Source organism: Oryx dammah, unplaced genomic scaffold (genome assembly GCF_014754425.2).
Source record: "Oryx dammah isolate SB20612 unplaced genomic scaffold, SCBI_Odam_1.1 HiC_scaffold_13, whole genome shotgun sequence".
In the NCBI taxonomy this organism is placed as follows: domain Eukaryota; kingdom Metazoa; phylum Chordata; class Mammalia; order Artiodactyla; family Bovidae; genus Oryx; species Oryx dammah.
The window spans coordinates 15,030,541-15,048,250 of record NW_024070197.1 but is presented as its reverse complement, the minus strand read 5'-3'; the positions used below and the strand labels follow the sequence as shown (position 1 = coordinate 15,048,250).

Here is a 17,710-nt window from a genome sequence, read left to right as displayed (position 1 = left end):
GGTACTGCTGCTGCTGCTCTGGGTAAGCCTGGCTCTACATCTTGCCCTCCTCTGGGGCCTTAGTTACCCTAACTGTTCTAGGGATGGTGGTAACACTAAGTTATTGAAGGTAATTCTTTTTTAAAAAATTTTATTTGTTTGTTTGTTTTTGGCTGCACTTGGATCTTTGTTGCAGCACATGGGCGTTCTCTTTAGTTGTGGCAATTGGAGACTGCTCTCTACTGGCGCTGCTCGAGTTTCTCATTGAGTTGGCCTCTCTTGTTGTGGAGCACAGGCTCTAGAGCAAGGGCTTCAGCAGTTGTGACCCACAGGCCCAGTTGCCTCGTGGCATGTGGAATCTTTCCGAATCAGGAACTGAATCTATGTCCTCTGCACTGGTAGGTGGATTTTTTTTTACCACTGGACCACCAGGGAAGTCCAGCCCATATTTCTTGACCCTGAAATATCCTCAGTCAACAGTGCAGGCCATCTAGCAATAAGTGGCGACTACAGCAGGATGGATAGAGAGACCACAAAAGGGACTTTCCACAGGAGAAAGTGAGCAGGGTGGAGCCTGCACATGTTAATTCTGGACAGAGGCAGAGGCTGGATGCAAGGACTCAGAGGACATCTGTGCTTCTTCTTGCCCTCCCCCTCCTCTGCGGGGTAGGAAGCAGACCTGGAACAAAGGGGGCGGTCTCCCCAGCCCATTCTCCCTGGGCGTGAGGTCGATGTCTTCAGGGGCCTTGGGAGATCCCAAAGAGAAGTTCTGCAGCAGAGTGGTCAAGAAGAGGAAGAGCTCTGAGCGGGCCAAGCTCTCACCCAGACAGAGGCGTTTTCCTGAGGGTGTAAGGGAGGTAGTATCATTGGAGGATAAGATCAGAGAGGTTAAGGGAGCTATTTTGGAGTCACACAGCACAGAAGCTGAGGGCTGAATAAGCTACTTCAACTTGAAGAAGGAGGAGGGCAGGGGTGTGCAGAGTAGATGGTGACAAGCAAAAAGTAAAAGTTTATTAACATGAAGCTGAACTTGAGAACACTTGGTTGCCCTGCTCCCCGAAACCCCAGGATATTTGCATGTTCACTTACATAGATTTACATGTGAGGTGTTCTGATCCTATTCTTGTCCTCAGTACCAACAACACCAACAACATTAGTAGGGGCTGAGAGTGGGGGCGGGCATAGGGTGAGCAGTGTTCGCACATTTCTATCTCAGTTATATTTCAGTTCTGCCTCCTCTGGGATTATCCAGTACAGTGCCCTCCTCTGTCCCTCCTGGTACCAAGTCCTTTCGTGTCTGAAGTTCTTTCATTTTTTTGTGTGTCTCTGGTTAAGTATACTGTCAACTAAGCCAATTTATGAGAAAAAAATGTGAAAATGCTGGAGAAATCTGTGGCAGTATGCTCTAGGGATGAGGACCATGAGAGAGGGGTTCAGGGGAGCTGAAACTTCTGGCCTGTCCTGGAGAAGGCGGACACCTGGATGATCAAATATTGACCTACATCTGATCATTTGCTCTAAACCTCTCAGTGTCTGCACTGTTCTGGCCATCTTGACCCTCCTCCCAGCCCCCTGGTCCTGCCCACAATCAGCAGCCAACAAAGCCAGCCTCCCAGACCCAATCCCCACACCCCAACCTGTGGAGGTTCTGACTGGCAATGCCCACTTCATGCTTATAAAGAATTGAATAGCACTCTGTCCACCTTTGCCCTCATTTTTCTAACACCTACTCATATCTTCCTGCACGATGAGGTTGACCACCACAAACTGTCCCATCGAGGTGGAGCCCTGAATATCCGCTGACTTCAGCACAGGCTGTGTCCACTGGAATAACCAAGGGTGAGGCCAGCATGTCCCTGGGCTGGGCTAGAGTTTCCACTATATCCTATTGACCTGCAGTCTCATGGGAAGGAAAGGAGCCCAGAGAGCTGCCCTGTGTGTGTGGCTAAGTTCACTATGCTTCATAAGTATTCATAGATCATCTCTAGGTGTATAATATCTGAGCCACATTGAACTTGGATGGGATTTTCTTAGTCCCGTGAAGTGAGGGCTAAACTTATGCATGTCACGCTGTTTTCCCTGTGTCTTCATGTTTCAGGATAGAATCCCCGTTAACTCCCTTTTCTACGTGACTGTGATAGTCTGGGATGGGCATGTTGCATGATCAGGAAAACAGTCTTTTGGCTCTAAGTTGCTGAGATGTTCAGAGAGTTTATCACACCTTAGCCCTGCCCTGACCTCTGTAGATCATGACTTTATACAGGGGCTTGGGCAAGTCCCCTGAAACCTGAGCCTCTCTTTTTCCAATTCTACAAGACAGAGAATGAGTCAACACTCAGACATCAAAGGAGAAAAGCAATTTGATCATCTTGACAGGAGCTGAAAAGGTTATTAATACTCAATATAACATCCTGATCAAATTTTTCAAAAACTAAAAGCTTGTTGTAAAATAGAGATTAAAAAGATCTTTCCCTAATTTCATTTAGAGTTGAGAAAAATTGGGACCTTCTCTGGCAGTCCAGTGGTTAGTACTCTGCGTTTTCACTGCAGAGGACACATGTTCAATTCCCAGTCAGAGATCTAAGAGCCCACAAAATGTGCGTCGTGGCCAAAAAAAGAGAATAGAATTGAGAAAATATATGGTAGGATCACTGACTCAATGGACATGAGTTTGAGCAAACTCTGGGAGATAGTGAAGGACAGGGAAGCCTGGCATGCTGCAGATCATGGGGTCACAAAAAGTCAGACATGACTTATTGACTGAATAACAAAATATGTTAGAATAGCTATAAAATATCTGGAATAGATCATAGCCATCATTAAGCTTAAGAGAGAAAATAAAAATATTCTCCTTAAAGTTAGAAGTCACTACTTTTACTGTCACTACTATTACTTCACATGATTCCAGAGGTGCTAGCTCATGATATTAGGGAAAACATGTCACTTTAACACAAGAAACAAAAAAGTCAAAATATCATCATTTGCAGATGCTAACACCAATTATTTGGAAAACCCAAGAGAATGAAAAATGGTTAGTTGTAAAAGTAATATAAGGAAATTGTCTGGTTATGACAGAAATATACATTTCAAAATACCAGTGGATTTCTGATATACCTATTCTAAAAATTTAAAATACTACATCAAAAAATTGCTGTGAACTTAATCATGTCCTTTCAGAATTTATATGTTGCAGCCCTAACTCCCAATGCAATGGTACTTGGAGAAAGAATCTTAGAAAGTAATTGGGTTGATCTTTTCTTTTTGGCCACCCCTCATGGCACGTGACATCTTAGCTCCCGGACCAGGGATGGAACTCATGCCCGCTGCAGTGGGAGTCTGGGGTCTTAACCACTTGACCACCAGCAAAGTCTGGTTATTAGGTTTGCATGCATGCTTGCTAAGTCACTTCTGTTGTGTTGGACTGTTTGCGACCTATGGACTGTAGCCTGCCAGGCTCCTCTGTCCATGGGATTCTCCAAGCAAGAATACTGGAGTGGGTTGCCATGCCCTCCTCCAAGGGATCTTTGCCACCCAGGAATCAAACCTGCATCTCTTATACCTCCTGCATTGGCAGACAAGTTCTTTACCACTAGCACCACCTGAGGAGCACATAAGGTTTAGATAAACTCATTAGAAAAGCTCCTTAGGCCTCCATGAGGGAATAGTGTTCTTTTTTGTTAGTTTGTTTAAAAATTATACCGTTTTGTATTCTCTAAACTTTCAACAATATATTAGCTTTATAATCAGAAGAAAAAGGTACTAAAGAGGAAGAAAGGAAGGAAGGAATGGAGGGAGGCAAGGAGAAAGAATGCTCTCATGTGGTAAAAACAATTCCAAGGGATTGAGTTCTTATAAGAAGAGGAAGTGATACCAGAGCCCTCACTCTACCGCGTGAGGTCACAGCAAGATGGCGGCTGTGTGTGAGCCGGAAGACAGACCCCACGAGAACTTGACCATGCTGGCTCTCTGAGAGCAGACCTCCAGCCTCCAGAAATATGAGGTGATGAATTTCTGTTGTGTAAGGCACCCAGTCTGCAGCCTTTTATTATGGCAGCCTGAGCTGACGAAGAGGTTCTATCAGCAATAGCAACAATCTCTTCTCATATTTCTTAGGAATAAATCTAGCTAGAAGTACTCAAAACCTAGTTTAAAAAAAAATTCAACTGATATAGAGGTGATTCAAAGGAAATGCTATCTTCTTGACTGTGTGTGCGCTCAGTCCTGTCCAGTTCCTTGTCAGTCCACAGACTGTAGCTTGCCAGGCTCTTCTGTCCATGGAGTTTCCCAGGCAAGAATACTGGAGTGGGTTACCATCTCTTCCTCCAGGCGATCTTCCCAACCAAGGAATTGAACCCATGTCTCCTGCATTGGCAGGCATATTCTTTACCACTGGGCCACCTGGGAAGCCCTTCTTCTTGACTGGGCTGTCAAAGTTATTTTAATTTGTAAAGCTGTCAAAGTTATTCAATGTAAACTACAAATTCAAGTTAATCTTAATAGAATTCCAGGGGGAGTTTTTGAGACTTTGACAAAATAATTCCAAAGTATACTTGGAAGAAAAACAAATATGTTAAAAAATAACCATAAAACTATCTATAGAAGAAGAGTAATACAGAGAAACTAGCAACTGTAAAATATTAAAACATATTTCTTGGGTAGAAATAGTCAAGCAGTATTATATAGCTAGAAAGACAGATCAGTAAATGAACCAGATTTATATCTACTCAGATTGAAATTTTTTAGATATGATAGATTTCAAGTCAGTAACTAAAAGTTGAATTATTTTATAGATGGTTGAATTAGGTTGTTGTTGTATAGTTGCTCAGTCATGTCTGACTCTTCTGTGACCCCATGGCCTGTAGCCCACCAGGATCCTCTGTCCTTGGGATTTCCCAGGCAAGAATACTGGAGTGAGTTGCCCTTTCCTTCTCCAGGGGATATTCCTGACCCAGGGATTGAACCTGTGTCTCCTGCACTGGCAGGTGGATTTCTTATCACTGAGCCACATGGGAAATCTGATTGGATCAGGGCACACATGCAAATCCAAGAATGAATATTCCTTAAATCTCTGTTCTTTAAGTGCCTTCTGAACCTCACGCTAGTCCATGGCTTGGATTAACAACTGACAAACAAGGAATAAATCGCTGAATCTTCCTTCTTTTCTCTTCCTTTCTTTTTACTATTCTTTCATTTTCTTACCTATTGTCTATGTATCTATCTGTGTATCCATGTATGTACCTATTTATCTACCTATCTATCCATCTAAACCTTTGTGTTTGTATACATGCTAAAAAAAAAGGACATCCTCTGTTATTAATAAGTGTGGTTGAGTGGTAAGTTACAGGTGATTTTCAAATTGAATTTTATTCTTTCTTGCTTTGTATAAATTAGAAAAATAATGGTTTTTTTCATTTTCAGAGAACATGTGAAAACTGCCCTTCCCTGATTTCAGCACATAACAGGTGCTTGGTAATGGATCACTTATTTGTCTGTTATTTTGAGTGTGCAAGTGTGTGTCTGTGCTGTCACTTTATCTCTATCACTGAGTCTCCATCTTCCTCCTCCATCGTACCTCATCTCTTCTTTTCCCCTTCACACTATCTTTGTTTCTGTAGATGTCTTTCTCTACCCTTCAGAATTGTCATTTTTTCCCAGAAATGTTCACCTGGAGTTTGGAGTCGGATCAAGAAAGAGAGTCACACACAGAGCATGAGTGAGCAGGCATTTTCATGGGGAAGAAAGCATGACTTACCCATGGAGAATGGGATGAAGACTTCTGGCTTCTTGAAGTTGCCCTGTGCATCCAGGAAGTGGCCAGGATAGAAGGCATCTGGCTTCTCAAAGTGGCGTGGGTCATGGAGAGCAGAGCTCAGGATGGGGTACACGGTAATGCCCTAAGAGGATGTTAAAAACAAGTGGAATCGTCAGTTCATCAGTTCAATCGCTCAGTGGTGTCCGACTCTTTGTGACCCCATGGACATTAGGGCCTCCTTGTCCATAACCAACTCTCAGAGTTTAATCAAATTCATCTCTATTGAGTTGGTGATGCTTTTCAACCATCTCACCTTCTGTCGTCCCCTTCTCCTCCTGCCCTCAATCTTTGCCGGCATCAGGGTCTTTTCCAATGAGTCACCTCTTAGCATCAGATGGCCAAAGTATTGGAGTTTCAGCTTCAACATCAGTCTTCCAATGAACACTCAGGACTGATTTCCCTTAGGATGGACTGGTTGAATCGCCTTTGCAGTCCAAGGGACTCTCAAGACTCTTCTCCAACACCACAGTTCAAAACCATCAATTCTTTGGTGCTCAGCTTTCTTTATAGTCCAACTCTCACATGCATACATGACTACTGGAAAAACTGTAGCTTTGACCAGATGGACCTTTGTTGACAAAGTAATGTCTCTGCTTTTTAATATGCTGCCTAAGTTGGTCATGACCTGAATCAAATCCCTTATGATTACACAGTGGAAGTGAGAAATAGTTTTAAGGGCCTAGATCTGATAGAAAGAGTACCTGATGAACTATGGAATGAGGTTCATGGCATTGTACAGGAGACAAGGATCAAGATCATCCCCATGGAAAAGAAATGCAAAAAAGCAAAATGGCTGTCTGGGGAAGCCTTACAAATAGCTGTGAAAAGAAGAGAAGTGAAACGCCAAGGAGAAAAGGAAAGATATAAGCATCTGAATGCAGAGTTCCAAAGAATAGCAAGAAGAGATAAGGAAGCCTTCTTCAGTGACCAATTCAAAGAAATAGAGGAAAACAACAGAATAGGAAAGACTAGAGATCTCTTCAAGAAAATTAGAGATACCAAGGGAACATTTCATGCAAAGATGGGCTCGATAAAGGACAGAAATGGTATGGACCTAACAGAAGCAGAATATATTAAGAAGAGATGGCAAGAATACACAGAAGAACTGTACAAAAAGGATCTTCATGACCCAGATAATCACGATGGTGTGATCACTCATCTAGAACCAGACATCTTGGAGTGTGAAGTCAAGTGGGCCTTAGAAAGCATCACTATGAACAAAGCTAGAGGAGGTGGTGGAATTCCAGTTGAGCTATTTCAAATCCTGAAAGATGATGCTGTGAAAATGGTGCACTGAATATGCCAGCAAATTTGGAAAACTCAGCAGTGGCCACAGGACTGGAAAAGATCAGTTTTTATTCCAATCCCAAAGAAAGGCAATGCCAAAGAATGCTCAAACTACTGCACAATTGCACTCATCTCACATGCTAGTAAAGTAATGCTCAAAATTCTCCAAGCCAGGCTTCAGCAATACATGAACCGTGAACTTCCAGATGTTCAAACTGGTTTTAGAAAAGGCAGAGGAACCAGAGATCAAATTGCCAACATCCTCTGGATCATGGAAAAAGCAAGAGAGTTCCAGAAAAACACCTATTTCTGCTTTATTGACTATGCCAAAGCCTTTGACTATGTGGATCACAATAAACTGTGGAAAATTATGAAAGAGATGGGAATTCCAGACCACCTGACCTGCCTCTTGAGAAATCTGTATGCAGGTCAGGAAGCAACAGTTAGAACTGGACATGGAACAACAGACTGGTTCCAAATAGGAAAAGGAGTACTTCGAGGCTGTATATTGTCACCCTGCTGATTTAACGTATATGCAGAGTACATCATGAGAAACGCTGGACTGGAAGAAACACAAGCTGGAATCAAGATTGCCGGGAGAAATATCAATAACCTCAGATATGCAGATGACACCACCCTTATGGCAGAAAGTGAAGAAGAACTAAAAAGCCTCTTGATGAAAGTGAAAGTGGAGAGTGAAAAAGTTGGCTTAAAGCTCAACATTCAGAAAACGAAGATCATGGCATCCAGTCCCATCACTCCATGGGAAATAGGTGGAGAAACAGTGAAAACAGTGTCAGACTTTATTTTTCTGGGCTCCAATCACTGCAGGTGGTGACTGCAGCCATGAAATTAAAAGACACTTGCTCCTTGGAAGAAAAGTTATGACCAAGCTAGATAGGCATGTTCAAAAGCAGAGACATTACTTTGCCAACTAAAGTCCGTCTAGTCAAGGCTATGGTTTTTCTAGTAGTCATGTATGGATGTGAGAGTTGGACTGTGAAGAAGGTTGAATGCTGAAGAATTGATGCTTTAGAACTGTGGTGTTGGAGAAGACTCTTGAGAGTTCCTTGGACTGCAAGGAGATCCAACGAGTCCATTCTGAAGGAGATCAACCCTGGGATTTCTTTGGAAGGAATGATGCTAAAGCTGAAACTCCAGTACTTTGGCCACCTCATGCGAAGAGTTGACTCATTGGAAAAGACTTTGATGCTGGGAGTGATTGGGAGCAGGAGGAGAAGGGGACGACAGAGGATGAGATGGCTGGATGGCATCACTGACTCGATGGACGTCGGTCTGAGTGAACTCCGGGAGTTGGTGACGGACAGGGAGGCCTGGCATGCTGCGATTCATGAGGCTGCAAAGAGTCAGACACGACTGAGCAACTGAACTGAACTGAACGGAACTGAAGTTTGGTCATAGTTTTTCTTCCAAGGACCAAGCGTCTTTTAATTTCATGCCTGCAGTCAATGTCCACAGTGATTTTGGAGCCCAGAAAAATAAAGTCAGCCACTGTTTCCACTGTTTCCCCATCTATTCACCATGAAGTGATGGGACCAGATGCTATGATCTTAGTTTTCTGAATGTTGAGCTTTAAGCCAATTTTTCACTCTCCTCTTTCACTTTCATCAAGAGGCTCTTTAGTTCTTCTTCACTTTCTGCCATAAGGGTGGTGTCATCTGCATAACTGTAGTTATTGATATTTCTCCCAGAAATCTTGATTCCAGCTTGTGCTTCCTCCACCCCAGCGTTTCTCATGATGTATTCTGCATATAAGTTAAATAGGCAGGGAGACAATATACAGCCTTGACATACTCCTTTTCCTATTTGGAATTAGTCTGTTGTTCCATGTCCAGTTCTAACTGTTGCTTCCTAACCTGCATACAGATTACTCAAGAGGCAGGTCAGATGGTCTGGTATTCCCATCTCTTTTAGAATTTTCCACAGTTTATTGTGATCCACACAGTCAAAGGCTTTGGCATAGTCAATAAAGCAGAAGTAGATGTTTTTCTGGAGCTCTTTCGCTTTTTTGGTGATCCAGTGGATGTTGGCAATTTGATCTCTGGTTCCTCTGCCTTTTCTAAAACCAGCTTGAACATCTGGAAGTTCACAGTTCACATATTGTTGAAGTCTGGCTTGGAGAATGTTGAGAATTACTTTACTAGCCTGTGAGATGAGTGTAATTGTGCAGTAGTGTGAGCATTCCTTGGCATTGCCTTTCTTTGGGATTGGAATGAAAACTGACCTTTTCCAGTCCTGAGGCCACTGCTGACGTTTCCAAATTTGCTGGCGTATTCAGTGCAGCACTTTCAAAGCATCATCTTTTAAGATTTGAAATAGCTCAACTGGAATTCCATCACCTCCTCTAGCTTTGTTCATAGTGATGCTTTCTAAGGCCCACTTGACTTCACATTCCAGGATGTCTGGCTCTAGGTGAGTGATCATACCATCATGATTATCTGGGTTGTGAAGCTCTTTTTTGTATAGTTCTTCTGTGTATTCTTGCCACCTCTTCTTAATATCTTCTGCTTCTGTTAGGTCCTTACCATTTCTGTCCTTTATCAAGCCCATCTTTGCATGAAATGTTCCCTTGGTATCTCTAATTTTCTTGAAGAGATCTCTAGTCTTTCCCATTCTATTGTTTTCCTCTATTTCTTTGCACTGATCACTGAGGGAGGCTTTCTTATCTCTCCTTGTTATTCTTTCAAACTATGCATTCAAATGGGTATATCTTTCCTTTTCTCCTTTGCTTTTGGCTTCTCTTCTTTTCTCTCTTTGTAAGGCCTCTTCAACACCCATTTTGCCTTTTTGCATATCTTTTTCTTGGGAATGGTCTGATTCCTGTCTCCCATACAATGTCACAAACCTCCGTCCATAGTTCATCAGGGACTTTATCTACCAGATCCAGTCACTTAAATCTATTTCTCACTTCCACTGTGTAATCATTAGGGATTTGATTTAGGTAATACCTGAATGGCTTAGTGGTTTTCCCTACTTTCTTCAATTTAACTCTGAATTTGGCAATAAGGAGTTCATGATCTGAGCCACAGTCAGCTCCCGGTCTTGTTTTTGCTGAATATATAAAGCTTCTCCATCTTTGACGGCAAAGAATATAATCAATCTGATTTCAGTGTTGACCATCTAGCGATGTCCATGTGTAGAGTCTTCTCTTGTGTTGTTGGAAGAGAGTGTTTGCTATGACCAGTGCATTCTCTTGGCAAAACTCTATGAGCCGTTGCCCTGTATCATTCTGTACTCCAAAGACAAATTTGCCTGTTACTCCAGGTGTTTCTTGTTTTCCTGCTTTTGCATTCCAGTTCTCCATAATAAAAAGGACATCTTTTTTGGGTGTTAGTTCTAGAAGGTCTTGTAGGTCTTCATAAAACTGTTCAACTTCAGCTTCTTCAGCATTGCTGGTTGGGGCATAGGCTTGGATTACTGTGATGTTGAATAGTTTTCATTGGAAACGAACAGAGATCATTCTGTCGTTTTTGAGACTGCATCCAAGTACTGCAGTTTGGACCCTTTTGTTGACCATGTTGGCTGCTCCATTTCTTCTAAGGGATTCTTGCCCACAGTAGTAGATGTATTGGTCATCTGAGTCAAATTCACCCATTCCAGTTTATTTTAGTTTGCAGATTCCTAAAATGTCGACATTCACTCTTGGCATCTCCTGTTTGATCACTTCCAATTTGCCTTGATTCATGGACCTAATATTTCAGGTTCCTAGTGGAGGTGATGGAATTCCAGTTGAGCTATTTCAAATCCTGAAAGATGATGCTGTGAAATTGTTGCACTCAATATGCCAGCAAATTTGAAAAACTCAGCAGTGGCCACAGGACTGGAAAAGGTCAGTTTTCATCCTAATCCCAAAGAAAGGCAATGCCAAAGAATGCTGAAACTACCACACAATTGCACTCATCTCACACACTAGTAAAGTAATACTCAAAATTCTCCAAGCCAGGCTTCAGCCATACATGAACCGTGAACTTCCAGATGTTCAAACTGGTTTTAGAAAAGGCAGAGGAACCAGAGATCAAATTGCCAACATCTGCTGGATCATGGAAAAAGCAAGAAAGTTCCAGAAAAACATCTATTTCTGCTTTATTGACTATGCCAAAGCCTTTGACTATGTGGATCACAATAAACTGTGGAAAATTCTGAGAGAGATGGGAATACCAGACCACCTGACCTGCCTCTTGAGAAACCTATATGCAGGTCAGGAGGCAGAAGTTAGAACTGGACATGGAACAACAGACTGCTTCCAAATAGGAAAAGCAGTACGTCAAGGCTGTATATTGTCACCCTGCTTATTTAACATATATGCAGAGTACATCCTGAGAAATGCTGGGCTGGAAGAAGCACAAGCTGGAATCAAGATTGCCGGGAGAAATATCAATAACTCAGATATGCAGATGACACCACCCTTTTGGCAGAAAGTGAAGAAGAACTAAAGAGCCTCTTGATGAAAGTGAAAGAGGAGAGTGAAAAAGTTGGCTTAACTCAAATTCAGAAAACTAAGATCACGGCATCTGTTCTCATCACCTCATGGCGAATGTATGGGGAAACAGTGTCAGACTTTATTTTTCTGGGGTCCAAAATCACTACGGATGGTGATTACAGCCATGAAATTAAAAGACATTTACTCCTTGGAAGGAAAGTTATGACCAACCTAGATAGCATATTCAAAAGCAGAGACATCACTTTGCCAACAAAGATCCGTCTAGTCAAGGCTATGGTTTTTCCAGTGGTCATGTATGGATGTGAGAGTTGGACTGTGAAGAAGTCTGAGTGCTGAAGAATTGATGCTTTTGAACTGTGGTGTTTGAGAAGACTCTTGAGAGTCCCTTGGACTGCAAGGAGATCCAACCAGTCCATCCTAAAGGAGATCAGTCCTGGGTGTTCACTGGAAGGACTGACATTGAAGCTGAAACTCCAATACTTTGGCCATCTGATGCAAAGAGCTGACTCATTGTAAAAGACCCTGATGCTGGCAAAGATTGAGAACAGGAGGAGAATGGGACGACAGATAATGAGATGGTTGGACGGCATCACTGACTCAATGGACATGGGTTTGGTTGGACTCCTGGAGTTGGTGATGGACAGGGAGGCCTGGTGTGTTGTGGTTCATGGGGTCGCACGAGTCAGACATGACTGAGCCACTGAACTGAACTGAACTGATGCAATATTGCTCTTTACAACATCGGACCTTGCTTCCGTCACCAGTCACATCCACAACTAGTTGTTGTTTCTGCTTTGGCTTCGTCTCTTCATTCTGTTAGCAGTTTTTTCTCTACTGATCTTTAGTAGCATATTGGGCACCTAAACATGGAACAACAGACTGGTTCCAAATAGGAAAAGGAGGACATCAAGGCTGTATATTGTCACCCTGCTTATTTAACTTATATGCAGAGTACATCATGAGAAACGCTGGGCTGGAAGAAGCACAAGCTGGAATCAAGATTGCTGGGAGAAATATCAATAACCTCAGATATGCAGATGACAACACCCTTATGGCAGAAAGTGAAGAGGAACTAAAAAGCCTCTTGATGAAAGTGAAAGGACAGGACAGGACAGAGTCACTCAGTCGTGTCCGACTCTTTGCGACCCCGTGGACTGTAGCCTATCAGGCTCCTCCATCCATGGAATTTTCCGGGCAAGAGTGCTGGAGTGGATTGCCATTTCCTTCTCCAGGGGGCAAGTGAAAGAGGAGAGTGAAAAAGTTGGCTTAAAGCTCAAATTCAGAAAGCTAAGATCATGGCATCTGGTCCCATCACTTCACGGCAAATAGATGGGGAAACAGTGGAAACAGTGTCAGACTTTATTTTTGGGGCTCCAAAATCACTGCAGATGGTGATTGCAGCCATGAAATTAAAAGGCACTTACTCCTTGGAAGGAAAGTTATGACCAAACTATATAGCATATTGAAAAGCAGAGACATTACTTTGCAAACAAAGGTCCGTCTAGTCAAGTGTTGAGACACTTTGCAAACAAAGTGTCCATCTAGGCATTACTGACAAAATGGAGGCATGGCCCCAACTCCCTCTCTTTGTCCCACAGGCACAGACCTGGGAGGAAGGAATTAGGCTTTGTGATTCTGACTTGTTTTTTCCTTTCCTCACCTGAGTTGACTGAAAAGAATATTAAGGTGCTTATTGTTCTTGAGAGGAGCATGAAAAAGCACAAAACCTTCTGCAGCTGTGCTCAGAGAATAATTCATAAAATTAATCATTGACATTTGTTCAAGGACTTTTACAAAATAGTGTTCCAGGGTGAGCATGTAGGCTGCAGCTTGTGGCCATGGGAGGGATTGCTATCTGAAGCCTATTTGTGAGGAAAGTGTTTATGGCAAAGGAGTTTGCTGAATTTAGGGCTTAGGAATAATTAAAATAGTTAGAAGCTAAAGATTTAAGGAATGTTGTAATGTTAGCATATTCTACTATAGCTTATAAAGATTAGGAACTTTAGAGATATTAATAGCTAGAAGCCTTTTTTAAGAAATAGTAAGAAACCACAATGAGGTACCATCTCACACCACTCAGAATGTCTGTGATCCAAAAATCTGCAAGCAATAAATGCTGGAGAGGGTGTGGAGAGAAGGGAACCCTCCTACACTGTTGGTGGGAATGCAAACTAGTACAGCCAATGTGGAGAACAGTGTGGAGATTCCTTAAAAAATTGCAAATAGAACTGCCTTATGACCCAGCAATCCCACTGCTGGGCATACACACTGAGGAAACCATAATTGAAAGAGACACATGTACCCCAATGTTCATCGCAGCACTGTTTATAATAGCCAGGACATGGAAACAACCTAGATGTCCATCAGCAGATGAATGGATAAGAAAGCTGTGGTACATATACACAATGGAGTATTACTCAGCCATTAAAAAGAATACATTTGAATCAGTTCTGATGAGATGGATGAAACTGGAGCCGATTATACAGAGTGAAGTAAGCCAGAAAGAAAAACACCAATACAGTATACTAACACATATATATGGAATTTAGAAAGATGGCAATGATGACCCTGTATGCAGGTCAGCAAAAAAGACACAGATGTGTATAGCGGACTTTTGGACTCAGTGGGAGAGGGAGAGGGTGAGTTGATTTGGGAGAATAGCATTGAAACATGTATAATATCATGTAAGAATCGAATTGCCAGTCTCTGTCCGATGCAGGATATGGCACGCTTGGGGCTGGTACGTGGGGATGACCCAGAGAGATGTTGTGGGGAGAGGGGTGGGAGGGGGGTTCATGTTTGGGAATGCATGTACACCCGTGGTGGATTCATGCCAATGTATGGCAAAACCAATACAGAATTGTAAAGTAAAATTAAAAATAAATTAAAAATAAATAAATAAATAAAAGTCACTGAGATAAAAAAAATAAATAAAATTTAAAAAAAAAGAAATAGTAAGCTTAGGATACTAGGGGCAAACAGGACTTAGAAAGATAAGAAATAAGCTGAGGTTTGTATTATGCACAAGTTACAATGTAATCATGAGTTAAAGTAAACACTATTCTGAGAGAACCGCTGGGGCAGAAACTCTGTTTGAAGGGCAACAATGATTTATGGAGACAATAAATCTGGGTGAGGGGAAATTGAAAATGTCAAACCTCTGACCTAATGCTTTTGTTAAAGTATAAAAAGAATCTTAAGCTTGAAGTAAAGTTACGCAGTCCAAGAAAACTGAGAGGCTGGGTCATTTCTTGCCGACACCACCCATCTCTTCAGGTTGATTCCCTGGCTGCTGGAGCTGGACTCTGACAGTCAAGACTATGGTTTTTCCAGTAGTCATGTATGGATGTGAGAGTTGGACTGTGAAGAAAGCTGAGTGCCGAAGAATTGATGCTTTTGAACTGTGGTATTGGAGAAGACTCTTGAGAGTCCCTTGGACCGCAAGGAGATCCAACCAGTCTGTTCTAAAGGAGATCAGTCATGGGTGTTCTTTGGAAGGAATGATGCTAAAGCTGAAACTCCAGTACTTTGGCCACCTCATGTGAAGAGTTGACTCATTGGAAAAGACTCTGATGCTGGGAGGGATTGGGGGGAGGAGAAGAAGGGGACAACAGAGGATGAGATGGCTGGATGGCATCACTGACTCGATGGATATGAGTTTGAGTGAACTCTGGGAGTTGGTGATGGACAGGGAGGCCTGGCGTGCTGCGATTCATGGGGTCGCAAAGAGTTGCACACGACTGAGTGACTGAACTGAACTGAACCGACCTGGGGAATTCATCTTACAGTGTTTTATCTTTTTGCCTTTTCTTACTGTTTATTGGGCTCTCAAGGCAAGAATAAGTGGTTTACCATTCCCTTCTTCAGTGGACCTCATTTTGTCAGAACTTTCCACCATGACCATCCATCTTGGGTCGCCATAGATTGCATGGCTCATAGTTTCATTGAGTTAGACAAGGCTGTGGTCCATGTGATTAGATTGGTTACTTTTCCGTGATTGTGGTTTCAGTCTGTCTGCCCTCTAATGCCCTCTTCCAGCACATACCATCTTACTGGGGTTTCTCTGACCTTGGACCCAAATGACCATTAACAAAGAGTGGCTGAATCTATTAATGTGCCTTCACAGCTGATAATGAGCTTCATCCAGTGTGTGGCTCTATAGTTGCTGGCAGGAATGTTGAAATGACTCTCCTGCATTTGATTGCTAGTGTCCCATCCCTCCAGGTTTCCTTACCAACCACCCTGATCCCTCATCCCCAAGACCCCTTGGTCTACTTTATGATCCATCAACTAAAAGGTTCACATCTGACGCAGCAGAGCCCTATAAAGAGCAGACTCCAAGACTGGGGCCAGAATATAACCTGATGGGTGCTGTTCATTGGGTGATTCAAAACTGTGAATATCACCTCTAGGAAAACCTATACTCAGCAACGTAAGCTACTGCAAAAAAATGAGTTATAACCATAGGCATTGTCCTGAACAATATATCCACAGCAAACTGCTATATTTTAAAAATAAAGGCACACTCACGTACACACATACACACACACACACAAATTGCAAATTGTGTTAGATGCATAAAAAGACAAGGTCACTCAGTTGCAAACTGACTCTCACAGTATGAGCCAATTGTTGTGTGTATGGATATATATAAACACATGGATTCATATAAACATTAAGAAGAAATGATTTTAAAAGATTTTAAAAAACCAACTCTACTGTATAACGAGCTTCAAAAATATATTCTATTTTCTCCAGCAAACCTAATATCTTGTAAAGCTAATAAATATGACTGAACAAAAGAAAGAAGACCTAAGTATATTTGTAAAATCTCTTCTCTTCCATAGAAATCTGGAAATGAAAATTCTTATCATAGTTCAACAACCAGATATGAACCATAGGATTGGAGGCAGACAGCACCTACAATCAAGATTTGTGACCCTGCTGGTCTCACCTTAGGGAGGTAATATCCTCGGAAGTGAGTGTCCTTGATGACAGAGTGGGGGATACCAACAGGGACGAGGTCACTGAATCTCTGAATCTCATGGATGACGGCATCTGTATAAGGCATTTTTGCCCGATCTTCCAGAGCTGGGAGACGGTGTGCACCAATCACTCTGTCGATTTCTGCCTGGACTTTCTCTGAGAACAGTTCAAGTGGGAGGAGGGTATGTCAACAAATGCCCATAACAGTGGACTCAACCAAGTGACCTGAAAATGACCTGCAGACTGATGAAAGGGTCTTGTAAATTCTTTTCTAAGATGTTGGGTTTTTGTTCCTCTCAATGAGAAAAAGAAAGTTAGAAACTTGTTTGTGAACAAGTCTTATCTGTTATTTTTACTCTAGTTATGAGTTATGACAGGGGGTAAATTGGGTAAGGACGGGTGGGTAGAAATTCATTCAACACTTAATGGTGCTTTTTGCTTTTCCAACTAAAAATGAGTTGTAGCTGAAACTGGTGTCATCTCCTTTGTCTCACTCATTTCCTATGTGATTTTAGATAAGTCATTCCCTCAGGCTGGCCTTAAATTCATTCTTATGAAACAATGGAGTTTGATGAGGTGAGAGTTTCTCCAAGTCTGATCTGCAGACATCAATATGAGAACCAGTGAAGGTGCTTTTTAATTAGTTGTAATTTGGCAATATATATTAAAAAGTCAAGTTCTTAGTCCACCTCAAAGAGTAGTTGGCAAGAATCATATACTTTAGTAGACAGCAAAATGCACTGCAAAAGGTAATGCTTTATGTCAGGAGCATTCTTTGAAAACCAGAAGGCACCTTACCATCACTCAGGGCAGATTGCAAAACACTTCATAAGTACAAACACTTTCTACACCAGACGGTGCTTGCCTGCATGAAAAATTCTTTGTAAAGTAAATCCTAAAGTACTTTGTCAACTTCAAAGAGCTTTGTCCCTAGCAAACTTTTATTACAAGTTACAAATGCCTGTGTGCTGTGCTTAGTTGCTCAGTCACATACGATTCCTTGCAATCCCATGGACTATAGCCCACCAGACTCCTCTGTCCATGGGGATTCTCCAGGCAAGAATATTGGAGTGGGTTGCCATGCCCTCCTCCAGGGGAATCTTCCCAATGCAGGGATCCAACCCAGGTCTCCCCCATTGCAGGAGGATTCTTTACCAGCTGAGCTACCAGGGAAGCCCTCTAGG

The 17,710-nt window shown here is 42.3% G+C and overlaps 1 protein-coding gene across 1 annotated transcript in view; it reads right to left on the bottom strand.

The window, feature by feature from the left end:
* Positions 1-275: 275 nt before the first annotated feature.
* The window catches only part of LOC120872470 (cytochrome P450 2B4-like), a 31,112-nt gene continuing 13,677 nt past the window's right edge, over positions 276-17,710 (bottom strand). Inside the window, exons 7-9 of the mRNA XM_040252858.1 lie at positions 16,495-16,682; positions 5,732-5,873; positions 276-819 (exon numbers count right to left, since the gene is read on the bottom strand). Coding sequence (XP_040108792.1) covers positions 563-819; positions 5,732-5,873; positions 16,495-16,682 — 587 coding nt within the window. The 3' untranslated portion in view covers positions 276-562. The remainder of the gene's footprint in view (positions 820-5,731; positions 5,874-16,494; positions 16,683-17,710) is intronic.